The sequence below is a fragment of the Euprymna scolopes genome, chromosome 45 (assembly GCF_053919585.1).
Source record: "Euprymna scolopes isolate OS-2025 chromosome 45, ASM5391958v1, whole genome shotgun sequence".
Lineage (NCBI taxonomy): Eukaryota > Metazoa > Mollusca > Cephalopoda > Sepiida > Sepiolidae > Euprymna > Euprymna scolopes.
This window is the reverse complement of record NC_136526.1, coordinates 43,749,958-43,759,957: the sequence shown is the minus strand read 5'-3', so window position 1 is coordinate 43,759,957 and position 10,000 is coordinate 43,749,958. Positions and strand designations below refer to the sequence as shown.

At 36.9% G+C, this 10,000-nt stretch overlaps 1 protein-coding gene across 3 annotated transcripts in view; it reads left to right on the top strand.

Moving 5' to 3' along the window:
- LOC145269510 (inositol polyphosphate 5-phosphatase K-like) overlaps nucleotides 1-10,000 on the top strand; it is a 300,729-nt gene that overhangs the window by 219,667 nt on the left and 71,062 nt on the right. For all 3 annotated transcript variants that reach the window (XM_080125252.1, XM_080125250.1, XM_080125251.1), the window contains exon 8: nucleotides 1,793-1,902. In XM_080125252.1, the coding sequence (XP_079981378.1) occupies nucleotides 1,793-1,902 (110 nt within the window). The remainder of the gene's footprint in view (nucleotides 1-1,792; nucleotides 1,903-10,000) is intronic.

The window sequence follows — 10,000 nt, the reverse complement described above, 5'->3', positions numbered from 1 at the left end:
ACGAACATCACTAACAATATTAATGACTAGCAGAGGACCCGACGTTTCCCAGGATTGAATGATGATCAACAAATATTTCACACTCCCATATTCTCATTGTCATTGAAATCAGTAAATTAACTTGCAAAAGAGATCCATCCATCCATAGCCTTAAGTCCCTGGAGGCGTATAGGCCGTCTACAACTTTGTAGATGCTTTTGTAGAGAGTTCTTTTTTCAGGGTGAGGGTGCTGCCCCCACCCCCCCCAGCCCCGCCCAACCTTTCCAGAATGTACATGCATCACCTAGACTTCCCAAATGGTCACCCATCTGGTACTGGCCAGGCTCAACGTTGCTTAACTTCGGTGATCTGGCGAGAACCGATGTCTCAACATGATTGTGCCGTACTTGCAAAAGAGAGAGGCAGACTAAAGTTCTCTTAGCTAATTAATTTCTTAACTTATCTTTTTAAAACTAATGGTTGGACACAATGACAGATTTTAGGGGACAGATTGGCAATTTTAAACTTTTTTTTAGGTATCACATTTATATTAGAGACCCGGCTTGCATGCATTCCAAACAGTAGACTCATATTTGATGTTTCCTGTTCAGTTCTCATGGATAGACTCTTCTAAAAATTTCATTTTCTTTCAGCTCTTTGCTAGGAACCAACACTTTTCTGTACTTTAAATTTATCTGAACTCTCTTCCTGTCACCTTGATCTGCACCCAGTGTGACCTTTTTCAAAATCTACACTCATGGACAGACTCTTCTAAAAACTTTTGTTTACTCTCAGCTCTGTGCTAGGAACCGACGTCTCTTTATTTTTTTTCTACTTCAAATTTACCTAACCTGTCTTCCGTCCAGTGTGACCTTTATCAAAATCTACTTGCTATTACTTAATTTACTCGCTAGTCTACTGATATAAGGAACTGACTCATATAAAGAATGGTGCACCTTCTCTAAGTAATATTATTTACCAGGCCAACATTAAGGCATATGAAGATCCCACCATTAGTAGATATTATATCGATCAAACAAGTACTACATTAAAACAAAGATATGCCTGCCATAAATGCTCCTCCATTAAGCCAGATTATAACGATAAGACATCACTTTCCATATATTACAGGGAACTTATAAGGAATAATCTAACACCAATTGTTAACTTGGAAATGTAAAAAAAAAAAAAATGAAATAAAATAAAATTAAAACCTGTCAATTCTTAAATTCCCCCTGCTTTCTATGTCTTAATAAAAAGTTGTTTATTACAAAATTTAAAGGTAGGGTTAGGCTCCTAAATGAAAAAAAAACAAGAGACAAAATTATGAAAAAAAAAAAAACACACACAGAAAGATAAACTATACTTGAGAAGAGATACAGGGTTAACCTGAGGAAAGAGCCTCATGATTTTTTTATTATTATTTTTATAGAAATCGTTTGAGACAGGATATGAAACCACTTGATGTAAGGAGTGAACAAGAATGAAAGCTGATTATTGTAAAGACAGGAGATGCCTATGGATCTTAGTCTTAAAAAGATCAAGGCTGTAGGCAGAAGGAAAACAGTGAGCAGGAAGAGAGTTCCACAACTGTAAAACTCTCTTCCTGCTCATTATTTTGCTTCTACCTACAGCTTTTAAAGACTAACGGTAGCAGACATCCTCTGTCTTTGCAATAATTAGCTTTCGTTCTTGTTAGCTCCTTACATCAAGTGGCTTCATGACTTGTCTGGAGCGATTTTGAAAAAAAAAAAATGAAATACAAATAATGATAATACAAATAATAATGATGATGATATCTCTTATATTGCAGCTAAATAACACGAGACACCAAGGCCTAGCATTTGTAGATTTCCAAGAAGGTCCGATCACTTTTCCACCCACGTATAAATTTGATGTCGGAACAAATGTCTATGATACCAGGTCAGTACTATTTGCTTGAATTCGGATTATCATTTTAAATACTTTCAATGACGCCAGCCCACCCCGCCTCAATTTTCTTTTTTTTATAAACTAGCCTGGGTGCCCAGTGTTGCCTGAGTGTTTGGAAGTGTAAAAAAAAAAAAAAAAAAAAAAATTTTTTTTAAGTGGTAGTAGGCAGGCAAGCAGCCCGTGATACGAAAGCAGAAAAGAAAGTGAAAGAAAATCTGACGTCTTACCACTACTCCATGATGGGACCAGAAGTCTAAAGCTTCAAATTCATCGTAGATGACTTCTTTTTTTTTTTTTTTTTTTACACGGTGGTCACCACTTATCAAGGCCCAGAAGCCACTCAGGGATAAGGGTTATTGCAAGTACAGTACGTTAGTGTGGAGATTTGATGAAGTGTTTACTTAAGGGGGCGGTTCATTAGGAATTTGTTAACGTTGGACTTGAAGACATCCAAGTTGTAGTCAGGTGGGAAGCAGGCAGACGGAACAGAGTTCCACAGGCGTGCAGTTCTAAGAAAGAAGCTTTGTTCATGGAATCCACGTTTTGATTTAGGCACAGATAAAGAGTGGCGGGAATTTTTCACAGTGGATTTAGCTAGACTTACAGAAATAGCGTTACTTTTAAACCTCCCACGAAAGCAAATTAGACACAAGGTCGTTTTTAATGTGGGGGAAAACCAGCCCCCCCCCCAAAAAAAAAGGGGCACTCTGGCAGTATCCAAATAAATAGTAATTGTCTCAGTATGAAGGGTTTCCCCCTACATTGACCAAGGACAAATTACAGAACTGATACTACCAGGCGTTTGCATTGAAGAGTTTCGATTTATTTATACAAAAAAGACAAACAAACACTGGAAATGATGGCACCATGGGAATTTTGTTTAACTCGATCAAAAAAAAGGAAAGAAAGGATGTCCGTTTGCGAATGCGAGATATTACGATCTGATAGAAGCTTGATGCAAAAAGCCTTTCGTGGACATACACAAACGCTCGCACACATTTTCCCCTTGATATAATAGACTAGATTAGTTGCACAGGTATTTAGAGATGTGTGTTGAGCAAAAAAAAAAAAATGAAAAGTGGTAGTAGGCAGGCAGGCTCGAACCCATACCACAAAAGAGGAAAAGAATGTAAAAAAAAAATGTTATGTCTTTGCCATTGCATCCATTGCCAAACTGGAAGTAGCGAAGGTTTAAATTAAGGCTAGTCAATCGAAAAGAGGAAATGACTTTCGAAAATATCGGCGAAAAAAGCGACCTCTTCTTGTGGAAAAGTGCTCAGTTGAGGGTGAAGGAATTAACATTTTTAGCCAATTTTTCGATATTTGTCGTCCGAAGGGTCGAGCTTCAAAACGATACCAATCTTGTGAAAATCCGTCGCCTCTGTCGAAAGTTTTTGGCAGACATATAAACATACATACATACATTTAAACAGACAGGTGAGATTTATATTATAGAAGAAATTTTATTACCTCCCTTGTCATCATCATCATCAGCAGCAGTACCAACAGCAGTAGCATTAGCACCATCATCATCATTGTCTAGTTTAAAAGTATGATAAAATATTTTGTGCATATATTTTTTATTGCGGACTGTTGAGAAAGAATTAATGCACAAATTATTAAGGATTAAAAATTTCTAAAAATACCATTTGGTACAGACTCAACAATGAAAGACGAGTTAAGTCACAAAATTGGATTTCGAAGACCATAAAAAAAATTTAACCTTGATCGCCCTTCAAAACCCATGATGCAATGGATAGAGGCATTGAGTCTCTATGGTTCCAGTTGAGCATTGTCTGAAGATAGCGGTTTCAATCCTACCCAAGGCAGGCTAGAGGATTAGTTGACCAAAACGTGGTAAGACGACAACTATGGAAAGCAGTAATTACTGGGGATACGGTTACGAAGGATTCAAAAAAATTTTTTTAAGTAAAAATAATATATAAAAATAAGATGAGGCTTCATAATTTGTGCATTCATTCTTTTTGTGGTTTGTTATCCTCATCTTTATGATGGGAGACTCGGCATTCCTATCCCGTCACGGTTGATCACCTAAAGAAAGCCAGAGGATAAGTTGGCCGAAAGGTGGTGAAACAATAACAACTATAAAGATGAGGATAACAGTCCGCAAAAAGAATGAATGCATAAATTATGAAGCCTCATCTTAAAAGGATTCCAAAAAAACATTTTTTTTTAAATCTATAAAAGTGTGTGTGTGTGTGTGTGTGTGTGTGTGTGTGTGTGTGTGTGTGTGTACATTTTCCCACACAATAACTCCGTCAATTTTCAGTCTAAAGACTCAAAATTTAATATACAGGGTATGGAGATTTTGGAAAATCTTTGTAATCGGTTTTTGGCCAGAAATTTGACTGTTAAGGGGTCAAAGTTCAATGATTTGACCTTTGAGAACTCTACTAAACTCCTCCGCCAATTTTGGGTATAAACAATTGAAATTTTAGATATAGGTTCGTTGGACATGGATCTAACTTAATAACTTGATTTGAGCCCAAAACAATAAATGTTAAGGGGTCATAATTCGGGTCAAAGTTTTAAAAAAAATTGACCTTTGCCGTCTCTACCAAATTACTCTGAATTTCTGGTCTAAACATTTGAAATTTTACATAAAGGGTATACAGAGATAGGGCAAGCTTTTTAATCGGTTTGGGTCGAAAATTTGAGCTATCAATATATAAATGTATGTTTGTATGTCTGCCTAAAACCTTCGACAGAGGCGACGGATTTTCACAAGATCAGTATCGTTTTGAAGCTTGAACCTTCAGACGACAAATACTGAAAAATTGGCTAAAAACATTAATTTCTTCACCCTCAACTGGGCACTTTTCTACAGGGAGAGGTCGCTTTTTTTTTCACCGATATTTTCAAAAGTCATCCCCTCTTTTCGATTGTCTAGCCTTAATTTAAACCTATGTCACTTCCGGTTTGATGGCGTTCGTAACAACAAAGACGTCACATTTTTTTCCCGTTCTTTTCCTCCTTTGCGGTACGAGTTCAAGCCTGCCTTCCTCCTACCACTTTTTTTTCTTTTTTTTTTTTTTTTTGCTCAACACACACCTCCAAACACCCGGGCAATGCCAGGCACCCATGCTAGTAAAAAATAAAATAAAATAAAACCCTTTCTCAACCTGATAGCCTCTTATGTTTTGTGCCTGTTTCCTATTTTATAGTGTTATGGTAAAGGTTAGAATAAAGGATTTGCAAAGGGCTAGTGGTGCTCGGTACGTTCTTAACTAGTTTCAATAAATCCCAGCACTATGTAACATACATAGTGAATGACTGTCTGTGTGTTATGATTAGGGCTATGACAACAGCATATTCTTTCCTTGTTTTGATTCTCAAGTATGTATCTATTGATATCTCATGTTTTTATATAGAGCGATGTGGTTCTCGGTTGATTACTATGTCAGATATATACTCGAGAGTCAAAACAATGAAAAGAATATGCTGTTGTCCTAGCCCTAGTTATGATTCTTCTTAATTGTTCCTCATTAATATTTATAAGTATATACCGATCTAGAGGAGTAAACCTTAACCACGAATCCTGCTATCCCATATTTACAGTAGTTTTTTTTAGTTTTTTTTTTTTTACATAGACATCACCACTTATCAAGGCCAAGACGCCACTCAAGGATAAGGGTTAAAGAGTGTACAGTAGACATTGGACAATATAGTAATCATTAGTAATGAAAATTTGGTAAATTTGATAACTTATATAGAACGGCTCATCAAGAACTTATTTACGTTAGACTTGAACACAACCATATTGTAGTCAGCCGGAAAGCAGGAAAACAGAAGACAATTCCACAGGCGAGCAGTTCTAAGAAAGAAGCTTTGTTCATGAAATCTACGTTTAGGTTTAGGCACAGATAAAGAGTGGGGGGAATTATTGATAGTGTGTACAGCTAGACGAGTGTTTCTTGTGAAAGTTTGGCGAGGGGGGACCATAGATTGAAGCTCAGTTGAACACCTTCCATGAAAATAACGATACATCAGAGACAAACTCGCAACATCTCTTCTGTGAGATAGAGGTTGCAAGGAAGAGGCTACGAAGTCTATTTTGAACTCTATCAAGGCAGGACAAGTCCTTTCTAACAGCTCCTGCCCAGATGTGGCAACAATATTCCATCCTTGGACGTACCTGGCTCTTATATAGATAGAGAATAGCATCAGCAGTGAGATATTTACCGGATCGATAGAAAGATCCCACCATTTTTCAAGTTTATATTCATAGACAAACTCTTAAATTGAATTGTTTCATTTCAGAAAAGTTTCCAAGTTTGCAAATTTCCCAAAAATTTCACTTGATTCAATTTGAATTTCAATTTTTATCCATCGAAGTAAAGTCTTCCGCCAGATTCATAACCTCTTGAAGTGAAAGCCATGTTTAAATTCAGAAAAGTTTCCGATAGGTAACTATTCTGTACAAGTAAGGATGAAGAGTTTTCAGTGGGTCGCTGTTCTGTATAAGTCTCGGACTTTAAAGTTTTGCAGATCTTTCTCGTGTGGACACCAAAAAATTATGTGTAATAATGCTAAAAGATCCAATATCTCTATGGAGCAATTCTGGTTTCTGATTGGTTGCTCGCAGAATGTGGCTCCATTTGATTGGTCAGTTCCTATTGCCCGTGTCTATAAGTAGAAGCTTCCAATTTTCTTTAATCATACACTCTCAGTATATCAAAAATATTGCAAGAAAAATCAAATTTTATGAAGAAGCGAAGAATAGGCAGGGGGAAGCCATATTGTTTTGAATTTTACCAAAATTCAAGTATGAAAATTCAATTCAACTAAAGAGATTTTGCTTGTATTAAAAAATAGTTAAAAATCGTAAAATTTGATTTTCTGAATTAAAAAAAAATTTACCTGATCAATTTATGTGATTTTTGGAATATGACAACTTCATTCCGTGATATGTATGTACAGCATAAGCATTTTTCTGTATTTTTTTTTTTTTTTTGTTAATCAAGTGTAATTCTAAATAAACACTCAGAACATATAATATAGGGCAACTGAATTATACAGTGTTGAAAAGGGGCCCCATTTTTTCCTCTCGAGTTTCAATATCATCACTTCAAATCTTTCACTTTAAACTCGTCCCCACATAAGATCATAAATCTGTTTGTTTTTTTTACATAGGAGTGACCACTTATCAAGGTCTGAAGGCCACACGAAGATAAGGGTTAATGAGTGTGCAGTAGTTAATGGGACAATATCGTAGTAATTGTTAGTAGTGAAAATTTGGCAAATTGGATTACTTAAAGAGAACTGCTCATCAAGAATTTGTTTACGTTGGACTTGAAAACGACCAAATTGTAGTCAGCAGGCAAACGGAAGAGTTCCACAGGTGTGCAGTTCTAAGAAAGAAACTTTGCTCATGGAATCTACATTTAGGTTTAGGCACAGATAAAAATTGGGGGAAATTATTGATAGTGTTTTCAGCTAGAGTGTTTTTCGTGAGAGTTTGACGTAGGGGTACCATAGATTGGAGCTCAGACGAGCACTTACCATGAAAATAACAATAAAGCAGAGACAGGCTCACAACGTTTTTCTGTAGGAAAGAGGTTGCAAGGAAAAGAAAAAGGCATCCACCACTAAGCTAGAAAGTCTATTTTGAACTCTGTCAAGACAGGATAAGATATTTCTACCTGGCTCTTATACAGGTAGAGAATTTTCATCAGCAGTGAGATATCTACTGGAGCGGTAGAAGGATCCCACCATTTTTCCAGCTACCTTGCCAACGGATTTGATGTGTGTGTTTCATTTTAGATCAGGAGTAATGGTCAAGCCCAGAAGCGTGTGCAAACATGGAGCTTCCTTATGAGAGCCATTCATTTCAATTGATATCAGATGGGGATCAGAGCATTGATGATGAAAAGAGAAAAGTTTGGTTTTAGATGCATTAAAAGTAACCAGCCACCGCTTTCTCCATTGAACCACATACTCAAGATCAGAGAAGAGAGAATCAGAGAGAACTTGTTCATTTATGGTCTTTGAAGTGTTGCCATAGATGGTAGTGCTGTCAGCATAAATGTCTACAAATGATCTTAGGATGTGATTTGGGAGGTCATTCATGTAGATCAGGAAGAGAGTTGGGCCCGGGATGGACCTACGAGGGACTCCAGCATTAATACTGTGAGCTTCTGATTTTTGCCCATCAACCACTATTTTTATTAACCTATCAGAGAGAAATGATTTAATAATTGAGAATACGTTTCCAGCTATACCATAGCTGGAGATCTTGTGGAGTAGATCTTTATATCATACCCTATCAAACGCCTTTGATATGTCAAGAGCAATTGCCCTAAAAACAAAGCCTTTGTCGAGAGATTTGCTTATACTATGAGATATAACAGTTAGCACATCCACTGTAGATCTATTAGAGGAGAAACCATAAGAAGGTTATTTTTGTTGAGACGTTTGACTACTTCTTTATTTAATATGGATTCCAGCAACTTACTCATGACACACACAAGACTTATTGGTCTCATTAATTTCAGTGGTTACATACAGAAAAATTACCTTGGCCCCCAAAATCCATGAAGATTAGACCATTCCTGGAATTATCTGTTCCCTATTCATTACGGGTTAATGCAGGTCTTGTGCAGTTCTAGGAGGTCCATCCTCCCAGGCTTTGCCTTCTCTCTTTGGAGCGTCCTCACTGAGGAATGCCGACATAGCTACACAGACATCATTTGCAGGATCAGAGTGGCCTTCCTCTGGAGCACTGACTTTTCAATCCCTAGTGAATCTAGTCCCCAGTCACTTTCCGACCATAGTGTCATGTCTTTCTCGCGGTGGGAGTGTACTGCAATAGTTTTGGTATTATGAGGGTGGATATTTACTTGCTGTCCACCAAATCAAGATGTGACACAAGGTCAGAATGGTGGGGGACGTTAAACCAGCACCCCTAAATGAGGGGCACTATGGCCTAGCAAAAATTGCCTTAGTATCCTCGTCGGCATTCCCCGGTAGGGGCGCCTCAGGCAACAAGCAATAAACTTGCGCCACCTGAAAGCTGCGTGGCAAGGCGTGCCTCCTAGGTAATACTCGGGCGGCGTAGTTCGCTCCGATAGGTACTGGGCCAGCTCCTGGCCCCTCACCTATTAGGCCGATTGTCTAAGAACAGATACTTGATTGGTATTTTGTATCCAGCTCTCCAAGCAACCATACCCTGCAAATTCTAAAGTATTATGAGGGTCTCAGGAAATTGGAAGGTTCTGTTTAAATCAAGTGGAACCACATTCTGCTACTAATCAGTCAGAAACCCGAATCACTCGACAAAATATACTGTATTTAGAATTCCTGCATATAACTTTATCTTCATTCTGCTCTCCATCTGCAAGTTTTTACCTATTTTAGTACTCACCAGGCTCAACGTTGCTTAATTTGGTGATCTAACGGGAACTAGTGTGTCCATGTGATCATGCCATATATACTCAAGAAAAAGGGTTCTCTTTTAAACATATAATAAATATTAAGATTATCATTTCATACTAGTTGCCTAACTCGTCAACTTGACAATGCCGTCGCCTCCTTGCCAACTTGATGATGTCGTCTGTTGCAATATTTTTTATATAACTAAGAGATTACAAAAAATTATATTTATATATGTGAGTGATAACTGACCAATCAGATGGAACCACATTCTGCTGCAAGCCAATCAGAAACCGGAATCACTTTATAAGATAAACTGAATCTCATAGAATTATTACACATAAATTCGTCTTCACATGAAGGAACTTTGCTCTTCATCGTCAAGCTTTTACTATTCAAGACTTTTACAATTCAAAACTTTTACTATTCTAGACTTTTAATATTCAAGACTTTTACAATTCAATACTTTTACTATGCAAGACTTTTACTATTCAAGACTTTTACAATTCAAGACTTTTACTATTCAATACTTTTACAATTCAAGACTTTTACTATTCAATACTTTTACTATTCAATACTTTTACTATTCAATACTTTTACAATTCAATACTTTTACTATTCAATACTTTTACTATTCAATACTTTTACAATTCAATACTTTTACAATTCAAGACTTTTGCAATTCAAGACTTTTGCA